A 21,056-nucleotide genomic window follows, 5' to 3' on the forward strand; every position below is an offset into this window, starting at 1 on the left:
GCAGTGCCCGCCCCAGGCCTCCATCCGGACACACATAGAATATAGAATCTCAGGGCTGGAAGGGACCTCAGGAGGCCATTGAGTCCAACCCCCTGCTCACAGCAGGAGCCATCCCCAATTTCTGCCCCAGATCCCTAAATGTCCCCCTCAAGGATTGAACTCACAACCCTGGGTTTAGCAGGCCAATGCTCAAACCACTGAGCTATCCCTCCCTCCCTCAGTGAATGTCACACACGTCAGATACGATGATGATTACTGAAGATCTTCTCTCATCATATAAGAGAGCAGGTTCCCCCAGTCCCAAAGGATCAGGCCCCAGACCCAGGTCCGATGATAACTTAGATCTTACCCCAAATACGCGCTGATAGCCAATTCTCGTTAACTAAACTACAGTTCATTCAAAAAGAAAAGGGAGAGAGAGTTGGTAGAAAGATCAGTCTACAGACCGACCTGAGTTCAGTTCTTGAGGTCCCGATACCGAGCAGAGATGGTGAGTGTGTAGTGGCCAAACGTCCTTTTAGAAACAGCCCAGAGGTTACAGTCCAATGTCCATGTTCAGGGTGACTCCCGTCAGTGACCGGGGATCTCAATCCTTATGGCTCAGGGTTTCCCCTTCTTGAAACCCAAAGCCGATCTGAGATGAAGAAGGATCGTGTCCCAGGGCTTTTGTACATTTCCAGCAGCCTCTTGGCCTGAGAAGACAATAGGCTCAACCTTCCTTCTCCCAAACATCCTGGCAATTAGCCCAGGGTAATTTATCATTAAACGGTTCAGATACAGGTTACCCCAACCTTCCCCGAGACAGAGAGACAACAACACTATTGCCCTCCAGTGTCTTCCTAGATCTTCACTCTCCTGTTTTGATCTTTGAATCAAAGCCGTGGCAATAGACAAGACTCGTTTGCTGACATCACAAGCCCTGAGCCAGCATCTCCCCTTCTCTCTCTCGAACAATGCAAACTTGCATTTCAAAGCTCTCCTCGTTTCCACCTCTTCCTAAGCAGTCTCTAAAGTTGGGCCCTGGGTCAGGTCAGTCTGGGAGGTCATTAACTCTTTCTGGCCCTGTGTCACCTGTCAATGAGATATTATATTACATTCCTAACGTCACACCCCTGTCACGGGGTCCCGGGCGATGCTCTGGAACTGCTCCCGATGAAGCCAGGCAGGACTCCGGGGAAGGCTCCTCTCTGGGAGCAGCCTGTCTGCAGGACACACAGCTCACAGGGCTTCTACCTTCCTGGGTCTGACCTCGGAGCATTCGGCATCCTCCGCCCCACCATGCGCTTTCCCCAGCGAGTCTGCCCGGGCGGGGTCCTGGGGCAGCCAGAGGGTCCTGCCCCCAAACTCCGCAGTCAGACGTGACTCTCAGCCAGCCGGGAAAACAGAAGGTTTATTAGACGACAGGAACATGGTCTAAAACAGAGCTTGTTAGCACAGAAATCAGTAACTTTCAGCCAAGTCTATCTTGGGAGTCCTGGACCAGGCAGCCTGGATTCCCCCCTTCCTGCCCCCCCACCCCCCCTCCAAGACTGCCAGCCTCCAGCCACCTGACCTCCCCCCTCCCCCCGCCCATTGCTGCTCCCCTTCTCTTTGTCTCGCTTTCTGGGCAAAAGGTGTCACCGGGTTGCACCCCCGTCCTGGGTCTCAGGTTACACAGCTGCAAACAGCTGGGCAGGCTCACCTTCCCTGAGGGCCTCAGCAAAAATCACACACCCAGTTCCCACCACCACAGTACTGGTGCAGCACACAGGGAAACTGAGGCACACACAGTATTCGCACAGGACAGTGAGACTCACATGCAACATAACAAGGTGAATAAAACCCCACTTCGTCACACCCCCTTCTTCCCACATGGCTGTACCCCCTGCCCTCCCCCACTTCCTGGATGTACCCCCTTCTCTGCCCTCCCCCCACATCCTAGCTGTGCCCCCTTCCCTGCTCTCCCGGCTCCGTATGGAACCCCCCTCAGTGTGACGGCCCTTCTCGGGGGCGCTCTCTCTCTCGGGGGTTAAGCCTCTGGGCTCCAGCGCCTCCTGGAATCACACCTCTCAGAGCCATCAACAGCCTGGCTCTGCCCTGGGCCCCCTGCGGGAGTCCACTCGCTCCGGACCCCCAGCCCCCGTGAGGGAGCAATGCCCCCCATCTTTACCCTGCACGGACTCTCAGCCAGCATCACATAGGAGGTTTACTGAGTGTCTCAGCCCAGGCAGCTCTGAGGGCCTCGGGCCTGGCCAGCTGGGTCTGTCCCCCTCCCAGTCCCAGGGCTGCTCCTTGTCCCAATCCAGCCCCACCCCTGCTTCCAGCCGAGCCCCCATATCCCCTCCCCCACAGCCCCTCCTCCACCCTTTGTCCTCCGCCCACCAGGATCTCCGGCCTTTGTCGCTGGGTCCCCATGTGAGGGAGTAGGGAGTGTGACCCGGGAATGCTGCGTGGCACTGTCTCGGCGTCCCCGGGCGATGCTCTGGAACGGCTCCCCATGGAGCCAGTCAGGACTGTGGGGAAGTCTCCTTCCTGTGAGCAGCCTGTCTGCAGGACACACAGCTCACCCGGCTCCACCTTCCTGGGTCTGACCTCGGAGCATTCAGCCCCCTCTGCCCCTCCGTGCGCTTCCCCCAGTGAGTCCCCCCAGGCGGGGTCCTGGGGCAGCCAGAGGGTCCTGCCCCCCAACTCCGCAGTCAGACGTGACTCTCAGCCAGCCAGTAAAACAGATGTTTATTAGACGACAGGAACATGGTCTAACGCAGAGCTTGTAGGTGCAGAGAACAGGACCCCTCAGCTGGGTCCATGTCCCAGCCAGCCCCAAACTGAAACTCCCTGCAGCCCCTCCTCCTCTGGGCTTTGTCCCTTGAGGTCACCCGTGATTCCCTTGTTTTCGGACCCTTTAGCTCTCACCTTGCAGGGGGGAAGGGCCAGACCATCAGGTGCCAGGAAACAGGGTGTCGGCCATTGTCTGTGTCCAGACCCCTGCACACACCTGCCCTCTAGGGCTCTGCAATGATCATACACCCTTATCCCACCACCTAGATACTTAAGAACTACATAGGAGAAACTGAGGCACCCCCACACTATTCAGAGGAAACATTAAGAACAGTCCCACTTCATCACAGATACCTGAGCAGGTAATCTGAGCCAGGAGGGGGTCGGGGCCAGGTGACACCTTCTGCCCGGGAAACTGGACAAAGTCTGGAGGAGGGGCGGGGGGTGGCTGGGTGAGGCTGCTGGAGGGGGTTTCAATTTGGAGTTGGCTGGGGAGATGGTGGGAGGCCCAGAACCCAGGTCTGGGCTTCTCCCTGCCCCCCCAAGATGGCCCTGACTGAGGGGTCCTGTTCTCTGTACCTACAAGCTCTGTTTGGGACTGTGTTCCTGTCGGCTAATAAACATTCTGTTCTACTGGCTGGCTGAGAGTCACGGTGAATCGCAGGAAGTGGGGGGTGCAGGGCCCTGACTCCCCCACACTCAGTGACACCCGATCTCCAGGACATTATCTGGGGTCCCGGCTGCTAGGCAAGGTCACACCTGGTCCCCTAAAACAACAAACCTTCTCCTGCCACCTCGTTACACACGCAGCAAATAGGGAAACTGAGGCACGCACCATATTCCTGCAAAACACTAAGAGAACCCCCCACTTTGTCACAATCTGTACCCCCTTCCCTGCCCCCCCACATGGCAGTACCCCCCCCTTCCTTCCCAAGGGAGCCCCTAGACCCAGGCCTGAGATGACACTTTCCCACAGGGATCCTGTTTCTACTTAACCAGGGTATTGCTGGCTTCTCCAGCCCAGCATCTGCTAGCTGTGACTCTGGGGGGGGGGAGAATGGGGTGTTGGCGGGGGGCGCTGCCCAGAGGGGGCGCTGGCCGGCCTGCGGGGCGCTGCCAGGCCCCTCCAGCCCGTGCTGCGCCCCACACTGCAGCGTTCCCGGCACTGATCCCCGGCGTTCCCGCAGGTCTGCGCTGCGAGGAGTGCGCCCCTGGTTACTACGGAAACCCCTCGCAGGCCGGCGGGCGCTGCCAGCCCTGCCAGTGCAACGGCAACATCGACCTGCTGGACGCGGAGGCGTGTGAGCCACGCTCGGGGCACTGCCGACGCTGCCTGCACAACACGGAGGGGGCACACTGCCAGCACTGCCAGGCCGGCTACTACGGGGACGCCACCCGCCACAGCTGCCGGCGTGAGTGCGGGCCGGGCTCGGGCACTGCGGGGCTGCTGGCCTGGGCGGGAGGCGCCTGCCCGGCCTCCCCTGCTCTGTCCTGCCAGCCTCCTGGACCACGCTCGTCACCCTCGCCTCTGAGCGCCCCCGGGGACCGGGAGCACTTCCCCCTACCCGCCCGGGACCAGGCGCACAGACCCCCCCCCTTCCCTCCTGGGGACCGGGCGCACAGACCCCCGCTCTGCCCACGGCCCCCGGGGACCAGGCGCACAGACCCCCCCCTTCCCTCCTGGGGACTGGGCGCACAGACCCCCGCTCTGCCCACGGCCCCGGGGGACCAGGCGCACAGACCCCCCCCTTCCCTCCTGGGGACCGGGCGCACAGACCCCTGCTCTGCCCACAGCCCCGGGGGACCAGGCGCGCAGACCCCCCCCTTCCCTCCTGGGGACCGGGTGCACAGACCCCCGCTCTGCCCACGGCCCCCGGGGGACCAGGCGCACAGACCCCCGCTCTGCCCACGGCCCCCGGGGACCAGGCGCACAGACCCCCCCCTTCCCTCCTGGGGACCGGGCGCACAGACCCCCGCTCTGCCCACGGCCCCCGGGGACCAGGCGCACAGACCCCCCCCTTCCCTCCTGGGGACTGGGCGCACAGACCCCCGCTCTGCCCACGGCCCCGGGGGACCAGGCGCACAGACCCCCCCCTTCCCTCCTGGGGACCGGGCGCACAGACCCCTGCTCTGCCCACGGCCCCCGGGGACCAGGCGCACAGACCCCCCCCTTCCCTCCTGGGGACCGGGCGCACAGACCCCCGCTCTGCCCACGGCCCCCGGGGACCAGGCGCACAGACCCCCCCTTCCTTCCTGGGGACCGGGCGCACAGACCCCCGCTCTGCCCACGGCCCCGGGGGACCAGGCGCACAGACCCCCCCTTCCCCCCTGGGGACCGGGCGCACAGACCCCCGCTCTGCCCACGGCCCCCGGGGACCAGGCGCACAGACCCCCCCTTCCCTCCTGGGGACCGGGCGCACAGACCCCCGCTCTGCCCACGGCCCCCGGGGACCAGGCGCACAGACCCCCCCCTTCCCTCCTGGGGACCGGGCGCACAGACCCCCGCTCTGCCCACGGCCCCCGGGGACCAGGCGCACAGAACCCCCTCTGCCTCCCCATGAGGACCGGGCGCACAGTCCTCCCGATGGGTACTGGGTGCCAGTGCCATGCGGCCAGGCCCATCCCATGCCCTTAGCCAGGTCTCAGCAGGGCCCCCCTTTCCTGCTGATGCCCCTGCTGTCTGGGTTCCCAGGCTGCTCCTGTAACATCCTGGGCACAGAGCACAGCGAGTGCAGCACGCAGGATGAGTGCCGGTGTGATCGGCGCAGCGGGCAGTGCCAGTGCTTGCCCAGCGTCCAGGGGCAGAGCTGTGACCGCTGTGCCCCCAACTTCTGGAACCTGGCCAGCGGGAAGGGCTGTGAGCCCTGTGCCTGCCACCCCCAGCACTCGCTGGGCCCTGCTTGCAACCAGGTGAGAGCCAGCATGGGGGTGGGGTGGGGGGCACTGGGCTGGGGAGAGGGCGGGAGGCAGGACAGGGGAGTGTCATGGCCCCCAGGAGTGGGGCTACGGATCCAGGTTTTACTTCTGGGGGAATTCTGTGCCGTTGCACATCCACATAATTTATGTCCCCCGCGGATTTCTTTGCTTCCCCGCAGAAAAATGACTTTCTGATGGGGAAGCAAAGGGAAGCCGTGAATGCTCATGTGACCCTCCCCAGCAGTATGTTTTGGGTGCCCAGGGCAGCCAGCAGAGAAGTAAATCACTGTGGGGCAGGGGGCGGGACTGGGGAGGACCCTGCTGGTGGCTCCTACCCTGCACCAGGCTCAGCTGCTAGTCCCGGCTGGGCTGGGGTGGACGGGACTTCCTCTTCCCTGCATGGCATCCGGGGCTGTGTCAGACTGTGACGAAGTGGGAATGTTCATAATGTTTTCTCTGAATACTGTGTGGGTGCCTCAGTTTCCCCTATGCAGTTCTTAAGACTCTAGGTGGGGGGTGTCACGGAGTGTGGGGGAGTCCAGGCCCTGCACCCCTCTTCCTGGGATTCACTGAGACTCTCAGCCAGCCAGTAAAACAGAAGGTTTATTGGACAACAGGAACACAGTCCAAAACAGAGCTTGTGGGGACACCCAGGACCCCTCAGTCAAGTCCTTCTGGGGGAGCAGGGAGCTTAGACCCCAGCCCTGGGGTTCCCTGTGTTCCTCCACCCAGCCCCAACCTGAAACTAAACCCACCGAGCAGGTTCCCTTCTCCAGCCTCCGTCCACATTCCTGGGCAGAGGTGTTACCTCCCCCTCCCCCTCCTGGCTCAGGTAACAGGCTCTCAGGTCTCCCGTCCCCAGGGCACATTCCCAGGTCAACACTCCCCCCTCCCTGCTGCGTCACATCGTCACAGGGGGATAAGGGGGTGTGATTGTGGCAGAGCCCTGGAGCGCCAGTGTGATGGTGTCTGCACAGAGAATGGCCGACACCCTGTCTCCTGGCGACCGATGGCCTGGGCCCCTCCCCTGCAAGGTGCAAGTTGAAGGGGTTGGAGAACAAAGAGACCAGGTGGCCTCCTGGCCCGGGAAAGAGACAGAGGCCAGAGGAGGGGCTGGAAAGTTTCAGTTTGGAGCTGGCTGGGGAAAGAGAGGGAGGCCCAGACGTGGGGTCTGGGCTCCCTTGCCCCAAGATGGACCCAACTGAGGGGTCCTGTTCTCTGTACCTACAAGCTCTGTTTTAGACGATGTCCCTGTCGTCTAATAAACCTTCTGTTTTACTGGCTGGCTGAGAGTCACGTCTGACCATGGAGTTGGGGGGCAGGACCCTCTGGCTTCCCCAGGACCCCGCCTGGGCGGACTCGCTGGGGGAAGCACACGGAGGGGCAGAGGGGGCTGAATGCTCCGAGGTCAGACCCAGGAAGGTGGAAGCCGGGTGAGCTGTGTGTCCTGCAGACAGGCTGCTCCCAGAGAGGAGACTTCCCCAGAGTCCTGCCTGGCTTCATGGGGAGCAGTTCCAGAGCATCGCCCGGGGACTCCGGAACACAGACCCACCCCCAGATTTCTCCCCCGGCTGTAGGAAGCTCTGCCAACTCCCCCACACACACAGACACACACACACCCGCTTCCTGCACCCATCGCTCCTCAGCTGCAGGGGGAGGGATCCCTGTACAGGGAGCTGCACCCCCCATCCACCCAACCCCCATGCCGAGCTCTATCCCCCCCACAGCCAGACCCCACCCCACTGAGCCCCAACACCTTCACCTGGACCCCCCTGCAGAGACCCATTACTGTTGCACCCAGAACCCCCCAACAAGTCCCTGTGCACCCAGATCCCCCTCCGTATCCAGACCCCCCACTGAGCCACCCACACCCAGATTGTCCCACACAGAACCCTCTCAACCCACACCTATACCACGCACACCGCGCACGGTAAGCCCCTCCACACTAAGATCCTGCCTTGCTGAGCTGCCTGCCCACACCTGGTCACCTGGCAGGGAGGGGCAGGGCCCTGGGGTGTTTCTGGGGCAGATCCAGTCCTTGCGCTGTGTCAGGGTTGGGTGCAGCCTCGTCGCTGAGTCCATGTCCCTGGGGGAGCTGCACAGTGATCTCCCGCCTCTGGGCAGCCAGGGAGATGCCATGCTGGAGCCTCCCCAGTGCCACGCTGGAGCCTCCCCATTTATTTCACAAATACAATCTGCAGAATTTTAAAATATCGTACGCAGAATTTTTAGTTATTTGGTGCAGAAAGCCCTCAGGACTAAGCAGCTTTGGGACCAGCTCTGGGGGCCCCCTGCAGCGGACCAGACCCTCAGGGTCAGCCACGTGGCCTCCCCGCCCCCTTACACCGGGCCTCTGGGCTCCAGCCCCTGTTCCGCCCCGTGAGCTCTGCCCAGCTAGTCCCCCTGAGGCAGAGCCAGGCAGAGCCCTGCCCACTGTGCAGGGCCCGATGCCCCGCGCCCAGCGGCTGCAGCGACGCTCACCCCGCGCTGTCCCCTGGCTCGGCACAGAGACGTGAAGGTTGCAGCATCGGCCACCCTGCTCAGCCAGCGCCCAGCCAGCTGTAGGGAGCCCCTTGGTGCACGCTCTGGCTGTCCGCCCTCCTTCGGCAGAGCCCAGGGGAGAGCCCAAGGTCTCCCCCCCCCACCACCAGTGCTTTGATCTCAGCTGGGGATTGTTCAGCCCCCCAGGGGCAGCAGGGAATCCAGGTCCCTCTGGGGCGTTGTGTGCTCAGTGCCAGTCGCCAGTGTCTTCTCAGACCCCCCACTGACATGGGGAGCAAGGCCCAGATGCCCACATCGCTTTGCCTGCCCTGAGAGCAACCAGCCCTTCCCCACCCACTGGGAGCCATGCAGCACTGCGGGGAAACCGAGGCACAGACAGGCCTCATAAAAACATGACAGAATATTCCCATGTTGTCCCGGGGTTTGGGGCAGGGTGGGCGGGGCCTGGAATGGGTTAGGGGCTGGTATGATGAAGAGACCTTGGCACCTGGAGGAGAAGGCGAGGGCCCCAGACCGCCCGTGGTGCGACCCCTAGCTGAGAAGGTCCATCCCCTCCCTGCCCCCTACAGGCCTGCCCCCAGGGTGGGGAGGGGCTCAGTGCCTGCCTGATGTGTACTCACATGCACTGACCATGGCCAGTGTCTGTCTTCAGTTCACAGGGCAGTGCCCGTGCCAGCCGGGCTTCGGGGGCCGCACCTGCGCCAACTGCCAGGAGAACCACTGGGGTGAGCCCAGCCTGCAGTGCCGAGGTGAGTGTGGGGGCGCGGGCTGGCTTGGGGAGCCCTGCACCCCCCCAGCACTGTGGGCAGAGCGGGCTGGGGGCTCCCTGCTGGCAGAGTGCAGGAGGCACTGGAGGGAGCCGGGGGAGGGTGCCATGCAGGCCCCCATCTCTGCAGTGCCAGGCCCAGCTGGGGTGGGGCTGGGATGGCTCCGGGCACACGACTGACGTGTCTCTGCTTTCCATAGCCTGTGACTGCGACCCCCGCGGTGTTGAGAGCTCCCAGTGCCACCGTGCCACTGGGCACTGCTCCTGCCGCCAGGGGGTGTCGGGCGTCCGCTGCGACCAGTGCGCCCGCGGCTTCTCTGGCGCCTTCCCCGACTGCCAGCCCTGCCACCAGTGCTTCGGGGACTGGGACCGCGTGGTGCAGGACCTGGCTGCCCGCACCCGGGGCCTGGCACTGCGCGCCAAACACATCCAGCAGACGGGCATCGCAGGTGCCTTCGAGAGGAACTTCCGCCAGCTGGAGGAGAAGCTGGGCAGAGCCCGGGCCATTGTGGACGCCCGCAACGCCACCGCGGGGGCCGTGACCCAGCTGCTGCGCACCATGGAGGAGCTGCGGTGAGTGGGGGGAGCGGAGACGCCTCGCCCAGCGCCTGGGCACTGCCTGGGCGTGGGCCACGGGCTGAGCAGGCGAAGGGCCCTGGGGTGGGGCTGAGCCAGGCAGGGATCAGCGTCCCGCAGGTGGGGTGGGGAGGGCAGGAGCGAGGCTGGCGCCGTGCCCCGGGGCCTCACCCTGCCCTGCCCACAGGCAGCACGTGGGCGAAGCCACGGAGATGCTGACCCAGCTGGAGGGCGAGCTCACCGCGGCCCAGGACGAGAACTACAACGCCAACCGCGCCCTGGGCACGCTGGAGCGCAGCGCCCGCGGCCTGAACCTCACCCTGCTCGACCTGGCACGCCAGCTCCACCTGCTCAAGAACTCCAACTTCCTGGGTGAGCCGGGCCCTGGCGGAGGGCTCTGGGCTGGCACCAAGGGGGCAGGAGGCTCACTGCGAGTGGCACCAAGGAGCTGCAGGGGCTTGGGGGGGCGCCGGGGGCCCCAGAGATGAGGGCTTTGGCGGGGCTGGCACTGAGGAGGCAGGAGTCTCACTGGGGGATGGCACTGGGAGACTGGGGGGGCTGGCACCCAGGGGGTACAAGTCTCACTGGAGGCGCTGGCACCGAGGGGCCCTGAGAGCAGGGGGCGGTCTTTGGGGGGTTTGCACAGAGGGGGGCCCTCGGGGCATGGGCTGTGGGGGGTCTGGCACCAGGGGGCCCCGGGGGCAGGGGCTCTGCGGGGGCTGGCACCAAGGGGCCTGGGGCAGGAGTTCTTGGGGGGGCTGGCGCCGAAGGGCTCCCGCGACAGAGGCTGCAGGGGGCTCCCTGCCCTGGGTAGGGGTCTCACAGGTGCCCGCCTGCTCCTCCCCAGGTGCCTACGACAGCATCCGCCAGTCCCATGCCCTGTCACGGGCAGCTGAGCGTGATGCCAACGCCTCCAGCCTGGCAGTGCCCAGCGCTGTGAGCGACTCAGCTGCCACCCGGCGCCGCTCGGAGCAGCTGATGGCACGGAGGAGAGACAACTTCAACCGCCAGAGCGCGGCCAACCGGCGGGCACTGGGCGAGCTGGCTGCCAGGGCCGAGACTCTGCAGCTGCGTGACATCAATGAGAAGGTGGGGGGAAAGTGCAGGGGATGGGGGCTGAGGGGGAACTGGGACAGGTGGGAGAGGGACAAAGTGGGGTGGGGAGGCGGGGATGGGCAAAGTGGGGCAGGCGGGGCAGGGGACAGCATGCCCGTGGCACAGCAGCTCCAGGCGGCTCCCCCCAGCTCCTGGGGTGGCCGGCCCACAGTGCCCTGTCTGCCCACAGGTGTGCGGTGCCCCCGGGGACGCCCCCTGCGCCAGCAGCCCCTGCGGGGGGTCCAGCTGCCGGGACGAGGATGGCAGGCGCCACTGCGGGGGCCTCAACTGCCAGGGGGCGGTGACCACGGCCAGCAGTGCACGGGAGCGGGCCCGGAACGCCCAGGCCGAGCTGCACAAAGCCATGGGGGAGGTGGACGAGCTTTTCCACAAGGTACGCGGTGCGGTCAGGGATGGGAGCGCGGGAAGGGTGTGGGCAGCAGGGGGAGCTGGCACGGAGAGGGACCCAAGGGGCAGTGTGCGGGCTGCAGCTCTCCCACTCGTGGGCAGGGGCTGTGGAGGGCATGGGGGCTTGGCTCCTCTGTCCCGTTGGAAGTGCCCACGGGCAGCGCGTGGCTCCCCTGTCCGTGGGCAGTGCCCGGGGCGGCGCGTGGCTCCCCTGTCCGTGGGCAGTGCCCGGGGCGGCGCGTGGCTCCCCGGTCCGTGGGCAGTGCCCGGGGCGGCGCGTGGCTCCCCGGTCCGTGGGCAGTGCCCGGGGGCGGCGCGTGGCTCCCCTGTCCGTGGGCAGTGCCCGGCAGCGGCGCGTGGCTCCCCTGTCCGTGGGCAGTGCCCGGCGGCGGCGCGTGGCTCCCCTGTCTGTGGGCAGTGCCCGGGGGCGGCGCATGGCTCCCCTGTCTGTGGGCAGTGCCCGGGGGCAGCGCATGGCTCCCCTGTCCGTGGGCAGTGCCCGGGGGCGGCGCGTGGCTCCCCTGTACGTGGGCAGTGCCCGGGGGCGGCGCGTGGCTCCCCTGTCTGTGGGCAGTGCCCACGGGCGGCACGTGGCTCCCCTGTCCGTGGGCAGTGCCCGGGGCGGCGCGTGGCTCCCCTGTCCGTGGGCAGTGCCCGGGGGCGGCGCGTGGCTCCCCTGTCCGTGGGCAGTGCCCGGGGGCGGCGCGTGGCTCCCCAGTCCGTGGGCAGTGCCCGGGGGCGGCGCGTGGCTCCCCTGTCCGTGGGCAGTGCCCGGGGCGGCGCGTGGCTCCCCTGTCCGTGGGCAGTGCCCGGGGTGGCGCGTGGCTCCCCTGTCTGTGGGCAGTGCCCGGGGGCGGCGCGTGGCTCTCACGTCTCTGCGGCAGGTGGCCGAGGCCAAGGGGAAGGCTGACGAAGCCCGGCTGAGGGCGCAGGTGGCGCTGGACAAGGCCAACGAGACCAGGGCGCGCGTGGAGCGCTCCAACATGGCTCTGCGCGAGCTCATCCACCAGATCAAGGGCTTCCTGAGCCGTGAGTGCCCGGCCCCCCCCGCCAGCCTGCCCCCCCCGTGCGCCAGCGGCCTGGGGCTGTGGCACTGGGTACCCCCAGGGCAAGATGGGTGTTGTCGTGGGGCGGGGATGGAGGATGGCAGGGCACTGTCGTGGGGCGGGGAAGGAATGGGGGGTTGGGTTGGGTTGGGAGGGGCAGGCACTGTGTGGGGAGCAGGCCGGGACTCCCAGGCGGTGTCTGGGCTGGGGGGTGGGCACTGTGTGCGGGGTGGCAGTGTCCAGGCGGTGTCAGTGAGGGCACTGTTTGGGCATGGGGCAGGCACTGCAGGGGCAGTGGCATGGAGAGCATGGTCTGGGGTGGTGTTGGGGTGGGGCAGGGCAGGCACTGTTGGGGGGCGGGGCAGGGCGGGGCAGGCACCGCGGGGGCGGGGCGGAGCAGGGGTGGCAGTGCTGACCCCCTCCCCGCCCTGCAGAGGAGGGGGCCGACCCCGACAGCATTGAGGTGGTGGCTGGGCGGGTGCTGGCGCTCTCCATCCCAGCCTCGCCCGACCAGATCCGCCACCTGGCCGAGGAGATCAAGGAGCGGGTCAGCAGCCTGGCCAACGTGGATGCCATCCTGGAGCAGACGGCGGGTGATGTGCGCCGGGCGGAGCAGCTGCTGCAGGACGCCCGCAGGGCCAGGTGACACCATGGGGCGGGGGCCAGTCACACTGGGCCTGGGGCTACCCACGGTGACACCTGCTTCCCGCCCAGCCCCCGTGCCTGCGGCGACACTCTGGGGACCCCGCTGTAACGGGCAGGGCAGGTGGGCTGGGCATGCGGGGCACTCCCCGTTCGGCAGCCACCGGCCAGGCCCTGGGCGGGGCGGCTGGGCGAGGGGTGGGGCGAGCCCAGGGCCCCATGTGTTGCCTTGTGCCCGGCTGCAGGTCGCGGGCGGAGAGCGTGAAGAACGCGGCTGAAGTGGGGAGGCGGGCGCTGGAGGATGCCAGGCGAACCCAGAGCGCTGCTGAGAGCGCCATCCGCAGTGCCAGCAATGACATCCGCCACACGGAGGGCACCCTGAGCACGGTGAGCGCAGCCCCAGCCCCCCCGGGGGAGCCTCAGCCCCCCCGGGGGAGCCTCAGCTGGGGACCCCACAGCCGCACGGCCAGGGGCCGGGCAGCTCTGTCCTCCCCACAGGGGCTGGGAGGGAGCTGAGCCTGTGCACTTCCCCAGCCTTCCCTTCCGTGGGCTGGGTCCCCGGGGTCACATGTGGCCTCCCCACCTCTGAGCCCAAGCCTCTGGGCTGCAGCCCCTGCCTCCCCCGGGAGCTCTGCCCAGCCAGGCCGCTGAGCGAGCCCCCGCTCGGAGCATCCCCCTGTGCTGCGCCAGCCGGTGCCGGGTTCCAGTCCTGGCTCATCGGAGAGGCAGCCAGAGTCCAGCCTGGCCAGCCCATCTCGGCCTCCTTCCTCATATTTCCCGTGTCCGCCAGCCCCCGGCGAGTCCTGCGCCTAGCCCCTCTCCCTGCAGACCCCGCTGGGCTCCCAGCTGCCAGCCTAGTTCCCCCTTGTTAGGGGTCAGCTGGCCGGCCGTGGGGCTCCTGTGCCTTTCTTGTTGCTGTGGATCGGTTCCAGCCAGTTACCTACCCAACAGCTCCTGCCCCCTGCGGTGCCCAGGGGCATTTGAACCCTTCTGCACCATGGGGCAGCGATGCCCAACACTGCCCGGTATGCCGTCCCCACCAGCATCACAGACAAGCCCCCCTCGGTCTGGGAGATGCCAGGGCTGGGCACAGGAGCAGCGGTGGGGGGGCCATGCCAGGGATGGGGGGCTCCCGGGTTGACGCAGCTCCCCTCCCGGGCAGATCCAGCTGCAGGCGGCGAGCACAGAACGCCAGCTGCAGGGTGCCATGGAGCAGGTGGGGCGGCTGGACAGCCAGCTGGGCACGCTGAAGGTGAAACGGGCCAATAACAGCCTGGCGGCCACGCGGGCCAAGAACACAGCCAGCACCGCGCACGCCCGGGCCGGGGAGGTCAAGCAGGTGAGTGGGGGCAAAGGAGAGGAAACCCAGCTGGGGGGCCTGGGAGGGGGCTTGGCTCTCTGGTTCAGGCCCTGCAGGCTGGAGGTGGTGGAGAGTCCGGGTAAGGCCTGTGGGGGGAGCTGTGTTGGCTCTGCCTGGGGGGGCACAGTCTGTGTTGGCCCTGTGGGAGGGGCAGCTGAGCTGGCTCTGTCGGGGGGCGGTGACAGTGCTGCCCGTGGGAGCCCGCTGAGGTCACTCAATCAGGGTGAACTGCAGACAGACCGGGGCAGACAAACCCCGGATGCCGGTGGATATTCCACTCCTTAGAGTTACCAAACCAGCCTCTGTATCACCTCCCTGGGTACTCAGACGTCCACACAACGCAGGGCCCCTAAAGTGCCAGCCCCAGGCCTCCCTCCGGACACACGTCAGATACGATGATGATTACTGAAGATCTTCTCTCATCATATAAGAGAGCAGGTTCCCCCAGTCCCAAAGGATCAGGCCCCAGACCCAGGTCCGATGACAACTTAGATCTTACCCCAAATACGCGCTGATAGCCAATTCTCGTTAACTAAACTACAGTTCATTCAAAAAGAAAAGGGAGAGAGAGTTGGTAGAAAGATCAGTCTACAGACCGACCTGAGTTCAGTTCCTGAGCTCACGATACCGAGCAGAGATGGTGAGTGTGTAGTGGCCAAACGTCCTTTTAGAAACAGCCCAGAGGTTACAGTCCAATGTCCATGTTCAGGGTGACTCCCGTCAGTGACCGGGGATCTCAATCCTTATGGCTCAGGGTTTCCCCTTCTTGAAACCCAAAGCCGATCTGAGATGAAGAAGGATCGTGTCCCAGGGCTTTTGTACATTTCCAGCAGCCTCTTGGCCTGAGAAGACAATAGGCTCAACCTTCCTTCTCCCAAACATCCTGGCAATTAGCCCAGGGTAATTTATCATTAAACGGTTCAGATACAGGTTACCCCAACCTTCCCCGAGACAGAGAGACCACAACACTATTGCCCTCCAGTGTCTTCCTAGATCTTCACACTCCTGTTTTGATCTTTGAATCAAAGCCGGGGCAATAGACAAGACTCGTTTGCTGACATCACAAGCCCTGAGCCAGCATCTCCCCTTCTCTCTCTAGTTCACAGCTCTCCTCATTTCCATCTCTTCCTAGGCAGTCTCTAAAGTTGAGCCCTGGGTCAGGTCAGTCTGGGAGGTCATTAGGGCCAGAAAGAGTTGTGTCACCTGTCAATGAGATATGATATCACACTCCTAACCTCACAGGGGGTCCTTGTAGGGCCTGCAAGGCGAGCCGTGCTGGCTCCGTCTGGGGGTCTGTGCTGGCCCTGGTGGGGGGTCTGCGCTGGCTCTATCCGGGGTCTGCGCTGGCCCTAGGGGGGGAGCCGTGCTGGCCCTGGGGGGGGTCTGTGCTGGCTCTGTCCGGGGGTCTGTGCTGGCCCTGGGGGGGTCTGCGCTGGCTCTGTCCGGGGTCTGTGCTGGCCCTGGGGGGGTCTGCGCTGGCTCTGTCCGGGGTCTGCGCTGGCCCTGGGGGGGGCAGATGCGCTGGCTCTGTCCGGGGTCTGCGCTGGCCCTGGGGGGGAGCCGTGCTGGCCCTCGGGTGCCCTCTGACTGGCTGTCTCTGTCTGGGTGTGGCGCAGCTGGCAGAGGGGCGGCTGGAGGCCGGGTACCAGGCAGTACAGGAGCTGGTGCAGAGCCAGGCGCGGGGTGCGCTGCAGGCCAGGCACCGGGCGGAGCGGCTGCGTGATGAGGCCAAGGCCCTCCTACGGGATGCTCAGGGCAAGCTGCAGCGCCTGACAGGTGAGGAGTGGGGCGGGGGCGCTGCGGGAACAGCCCTGGGCACTGCCCTCGCCGGGCTCCCAGCAGGGGAGGGCTCACCCTGCATTGTGTCTCCCCAGCGCTGGAGGGGTCGTACCAGGAGAACGAGCGGGTGCTGGAGGAGAAGGCGGCCCAGCTTGACGGGCTGGAGGCCAAGGTGAAAGGCATCGTGGGTGCCATCAACCAGCAGATCCAGATCTACAACACCTGCCAGTGACCCCGAGCGCCCACTGACCTGTCGCCCCCCTCCCCCAACCCAGACAGCTCGTCCCCCTGCCCAGCCCCCCTCCATGTCTGCCAGGGCCTGGGCTCCCCTGCATGGCTCCATTCCCAGCACCAGCCCCTCCAGGAGAGCCCTGTCCCCTTGGTATCGTCACCGCTGGGGCAGTGCTGAGAACTCCCTCCTGGCACAGCCTCGGGACGTCCTGGGCCCCTGTCCTGGCTATCATGGTGCCCTTTCCCAAAGCCCAAGGCTCCGCTGCTGCCTCTGGCCAGGGGCACCGGGACCCTGGCCCAGCGCTAGGCTGGGGGGCTGAGGGGGACTCGCGCTCTCCACAGTGGGCAGGGCACAGGGACTTGCACCCTCTGGCGCTTTGCCCTGGCACGTGGCAGGGGCAGCTTGTGTGTGAATAAAGCCCTTGCCTGGCACTCGCTGCCTCTCCGTGTGGATCATGTGCTGGTGACTGCCGTGCTGCCAGGTGCCAGGCATGTGCTGCCCTGGCATGCCCGCAGGGCCAGCCCTGGGCCTGGCACACACTGCCCCCCGCTCTCATGCAGACCAAGGCAGCCAGCAGATTGCATCCTCCCCTGCTGCCCCAGGCAGCTCGGAGCTGGAGCTGGGCCTGGCCTGGGCACACGGGAGGGGAAGGAACCTGATGGGTTGGAAGCAGAGCTCCAGCTGTGCACCCACCCCAGTCATGGCTGGTGCCTGGGGCCACAGCACACTGCACAGAGCCAGCATGGGCAGACGACTGCCCCAGCCAGCCAGTGGGAGCTGCCAGGCCGTGAGGGGGAGGGACAGTCCTTACACCCCAGCTCCTCTGTGCCCTCTAGATCCTGTCGTAGCACATCCCCTCTGTCCAGCCCCATAGAGGCCCTGTGCCCACAAACAGCCCTACAATACAGCCATGCAGCTCATCTAGCCTGACCCCTGCATGGTGCAGGCCACCGAGCCTCACCCACCCCCTCCAGGGATCGACCCCAGCCTCCGGCTGAGTCACTGACATCCTCAAATCCAGATTTAAAACCTTCCAGTGAGAATCCACCATTGACACGAATTCAAAACAGTCAGTGCCCTGTGCCCCATGCTGCCGGGGAAGACGAAACTCCCCCAGGGTCTCTGCCAAGCTCACCCATGGGAAAGTTCCTTCCTGACCCCAGACGTGGAGATTGGTTAGACCCTGAGCACATGCGCAAGACCCAGCAGCCAGCCACCCGGGAGAGAACTGTCTGCAGTAACCCAGAGCCCTCCCCAGCTCGTGTCCCATCTCCAGGCGTTGGGATATTTCCTGCTAGCAGTCGCAGAGCGGCTCCCTGCCATCATAGGCAGCCCCATCACACCATGCCCCTCCAGACACTTCTCAAGCTCAGGCTCGAAGCCAGTTAGGTTTTCTGCCCCCACTGCGCCCCTCGGGGGCTGCTCCAGAACATCACTCCTCTGATAGCTAGAAACCCTCTCCTAATTTCCAGTGGAGACTTTCACTCAACTGCAATAACTCCTCTCCCTGCCTGGTGTTATCCCTCGCATGGATTGCTGGACAGCGAGCAGCTCTCCCCTCGCCTGCGTTTGGTCAGGTTAAACAAGCCGAGCTCTTTGAGTCTCCGCTCCTGAGGCAGGTTCTCCACCCTGGTGTCATCCTGGCAGCCCTGCTCTGCACTAGTGGGTTCGTGCAGAGCCCGGGGAAGTCGGCTAAGGGATGCACTCACCCTCCAGCCCGCTGCTTTGCCACGCACACCTCCCCCGCTGCGAGCTTGGCAAGGGGCTGAGACCCCTTCCCCATCCCACAGGTATTGCAGCTCCTTGGATGGGCGCTTGCTGAACGTGTGACTCCAGTTCTATTAATGGAGCCCTTTCCTTTCCCCGTGCTTTAGGCTCTTGGGATTACCATGCCCCCGGCAATGGGACGATGTGCCTGGATCACCCCAGCACTTTAGGGCAACTTGACATTTCCAAGTCGTTTCCCTGGCTGGCAGGAATCGCCCCCTGCTTCCTCAGCTGGCAGGGACCTGCCCCGGGAGCTAGTATAACATTTGCCAAACCCACTGTCAGCGGTTAACCCTCCGCTCTTCTTTGCCACGAGTAATTGGGGTCAGGCCGTGGGTAACCACTCTGGTCCCATCGCAGTCGCATTAGCACATTCGGGGGGGCACATCGGTGACACCGTGGCCCTTGACTGGGTTCCTTTGTCTCCCCTGACTTCGGGGCATGGCACCGTGGCAGCATCCAGCCTGCACTAACAACGCTGTGGGAGCGGGTCTGAGCTGTGAACAGCGCCCGGCAGGGCCAGGGGGCCGAGCGTGCGGCGCGCCCGACAGGGCCGGGGGGGCCGGGCGTGCGGCGCGGCCGGCAGGGCCCCAGCCCATGGCCCTGGGTACTACGGGAAATGAGCTGGGCCTGCCCTTCGGGAGGCGGTGGGTGACCTGGGCTCTTTGCTGCCTGCCCCGTTGGGGCTCAGTGCTCTGGCTGACAATGGCAGCCCCCTGCTCCCAGCTGGGACCACGCTGGGGCCTGAGCTGTAAGTGCCCAGAGCCCCTTCTCCGCAGCCGCCCCGGCTCCCCCCAGGCCGTCCTGCTGCGCTCCGGGGGCTGCGCTCGGCCGGGGCACGGGGCAAGGCGCCGCGTGCCCGGCCAGGACAAGCTGCCCCCGAGCCGCAGGGCACGACCCCAGCTGGCTCAGGGGGGTCTTGCCCCTGCGGCAGGGCGGGACTTTTGTAGGGTGCCCAGATGTCCGGATTTTATAGGGACAGTCCCGGCCCCCCGCCCCACCCGGCTGGTCCCGTCGCTCCGCGCCCCGGCTGCCGGGGCCTCCGCCTTCCCCCTCCGCGGACACGCAGCGCGGCGCTGCGCAAAGTGCGCAGGGAAACTGAGGCACGCACACGGCTCAGAAGACTCCCCAGCCCCCTGCGCTACAGCCCGCCGCGCCGGCCCGGAAACCGGGGGGGCGGGGCGGGGCCGCGCCGGCCCGGAAACCGGGGGGGCGGGGCCGGGCTCCCAGGAGCTCAGAGCGAGCGCGGCGGGTCCCCCCGGGCCCCGCCCCCGGCCCGCGCGCTCCGAGCCAGCCAGTGGTTGGGTCACGGGCCCGCGCGGCCCCGTCGCCATGGCATCACCGTTGCTGTCGTCATGGGGCCGGCGCTCTCACCGTCATGATGTCACACGAGCAGCGTTCCCAGGGCGTCACTTCCGGGGCTGGCCCCGCTGCCGTCCTGTCGCCCCGCTCCCCTGTCACGTGGAGCCGAGGCCCGGCTTCCGGAAATGCGTCACGGGCTCGGGCCTGTCTCCTGCTGAGTCCGCCCGCGCGGAACTTCGGCTCGAACCAAAACAAACCGCGGAGCCGCCGGGCCGGGGGGTGAGCGCCGGGGGCGGGGCGGGGAGCGCTGGGGGGGCTGGTCTGGGGGGGCGGGGAGCGCTGGGGGGGCTGGTCTGGGGAGGCGGGGAGCGCTGGGGGGGCTGGCCCGAGTTGGGGGGACTGGTGGGGGGGCAGGGAGACTGGTCTCTGGGGGGGGGCGGTGAGTGCTGGGGGGAGCTGACCTGGGTCGGGGGGGGCAGGGAGAACTGGTCTCTGGGGAGATGGGGGGGCGGTGAGTGCTGGGGGGCTCGTCTGGGGGGTCTGGGAGCGCTGGGGGGAGCTGGTCTGGGAGCGCTGGAGGGGCTGGTCTGGGGGGGCTGGCCCGGGTTGGGGGGACTGGTGGGGGGGCAGGGAGATTGGTCTCTGGGGGGGGGCGGTGAGTGCTGGGGGGGAGCTGACCTGGGTCGGGGTGGGCAGGGAGAACTGGTCTCTGGGGGAGATGGGGGGGCGGTGAATGCTGGGGGGAGCTGGTCTGGGGGGTCTGGGAGCGCTGGGGGGGGGGGACTGGCCCGGGTCGGGGGGACTGGTGGGGGGGGGCACGGAGACTGGTCTCTAGGGGGAGATGGGGGGCGGTGAGTGCTGGGGGGAGCTGACCCGGGCTGGGGGGGGGCAGGGAGACTGGTCTCTGGGGGAGATGGGGGGGAGGTGGTCTGGGGGGTCTGGGAGCGCTGAGGGGGGGGCAGGCCCGGGTCGGGGGGACTGGCCCGGGTCGGGGGGACTGGTGGGGGGGGGCAGGGAGACTGGTCTCTAGGGGGAGATGGGGGGCGGTGAGTGCTGGGGGGAGCTGACCCGGGCTGGGGGGGGGCAGGGAGACTGGTCTCTGGGGGAGATGGGGGGCGGTGAGTGCTGGGGGGAGCTGGCCTGGGTCGGGGGGAGGAGCTGGCACGGGTCAAGGGGGCTGCCCCGAGGGAGGTTGTGTTGTCCCCCAAGGGCTCCCCTCCCCATCCCCCCTGTGGGCTGCTTCTGTACCCGTCTCCAGTCCCTGGCAGCCATTGCGCTGGGCCCCGCCGCCCTGTTCACGGGGCTGCGTGTGGCTGGTGCTGGCCCATTTGCTGGGGACACAGTTGCTTCCCTGCTGCTTTTGTCCGTCTTGGAGCCTGTTCTGCATCTGAACCAAAGACCAGGGGGCAGGTGGCGTGGGCTGCCAGAGGCTCCAGTGCTGCTCTTGTGAGACTAGGGCGGACTTGGTGCATGCCTGGAGCCTTGGTCCCTGCGGTCGCCCGTCAGTGGCATTGCCTGTGGTCCTGACGTGGCTGGCAAGGCTCCTGGGGGCACAGGGGGTAGCGCGGACAACCCAATAGTGCATGTGGGAGGAGGATCCTTCTTGGGACTTCCAAATAAAGACTTCCGAGGAGCAGGCAGGAGGTGGAGACTGAAGTTGATAGAACATGTGCAGGGTAGGCTGTCTGATCCCCAGTGGGGCAAGGAATGGAGAGTACAAAGTGCAGTAGATCAGAGCTGTCAGACTAGAATGGCACCTATGCATGGGGCTGAACAAGTCCGAAGCAGTGCAGGGCCTAGAAGGGTTTTAGTTGGAGAGTTCTGTCAGCTGCAGTCAACAAGCAAGCCCTGGGCAGCTTCTGTCCTGTGTCCCCAAGGTGTGTGGGGCCTGCTGTAACCTGGGGGAGC

General features: G+C 66.1%; 2 protein-coding genes across 8 annotated transcripts in view; both read left to right on the top strand.

Moving 5' to 3' along the window:
- The window catches only part of LAMB2 (laminin subunit beta 2), a 35,515-nt gene extending 19,005 nt beyond the window's left edge, over window positions 1-16,510 (top strand). For all 3 annotated transcript variants that reach the window (XM_037904994.2, XM_043552012.1, XM_043552011.1), the window contains exons 22-34: window positions 3,945-4,169; window positions 5,450-5,667; window positions 8,828-8,924; window positions 9,142-9,514; window positions 9,705-9,889; window positions 10,365-10,606; window positions 10,803-11,006; window positions 11,905-12,049; window positions 12,501-12,708; window positions 12,954-13,095; window positions 13,871-14,047; window positions 15,685-15,844; window positions 15,943-16,510. In XM_037904994.2, the coding sequence (XP_037760922.1) occupies window positions 3,945-4,169; window positions 5,450-5,667; window positions 8,828-8,924; window positions 9,142-9,514; window positions 9,705-9,889; window positions 10,365-10,606; window positions 10,803-11,006; window positions 11,905-12,049; window positions 12,501-12,708; window positions 12,954-13,095; window positions 13,871-14,047; window positions 15,685-15,844; window positions 15,943-16,079 (2,513 nt within the window). In that variant the 3' untranslated portion in view covers window positions 16,080-16,510. The remainder of the gene's footprint in view (window positions 1-3,944; window positions 4,170-5,449; window positions 5,668-8,827; window positions 8,925-9,141; window positions 9,515-9,704; window positions 9,890-10,364; window positions 10,607-10,802; window positions 11,007-11,904; window positions 12,050-12,500; window positions 12,709-12,953; window positions 13,096-13,870; window positions 14,048-15,684; window positions 15,845-15,942) is intronic.
- Window positions 16,511-19,209: 2,699 nt separating this feature from the next.
- Window positions 19,210-21,056, top strand: part of USP19 (ubiquitin specific peptidase 19) — a 45,739-nt gene continuing 43,892 nt past the window's right edge. For all 5 annotated transcript variants that reach the window (XM_037904012.1, XM_037904013.1, XM_037904009.2 and 2 more), the window contains exon 1: window positions 19,210-19,427. In XM_037904012.1, the coding sequence (XP_037759940.1) occupies window positions 19,225-19,427 (203 nt within the window). In that variant the 5' untranslated portion in view covers window positions 19,210-19,224. The remainder of the gene's footprint in view (window positions 19,428-21,056) is intronic.

Source organism: Chelonia mydas, chromosome 7, assembly GCF_015237465.2.
Source record: "Chelonia mydas isolate rCheMyd1 chromosome 7, rCheMyd1.pri.v2, whole genome shotgun sequence".
NCBI lineage: Eukaryota > Metazoa > Chordata > Testudines > Cheloniidae > Chelonia > Chelonia mydas.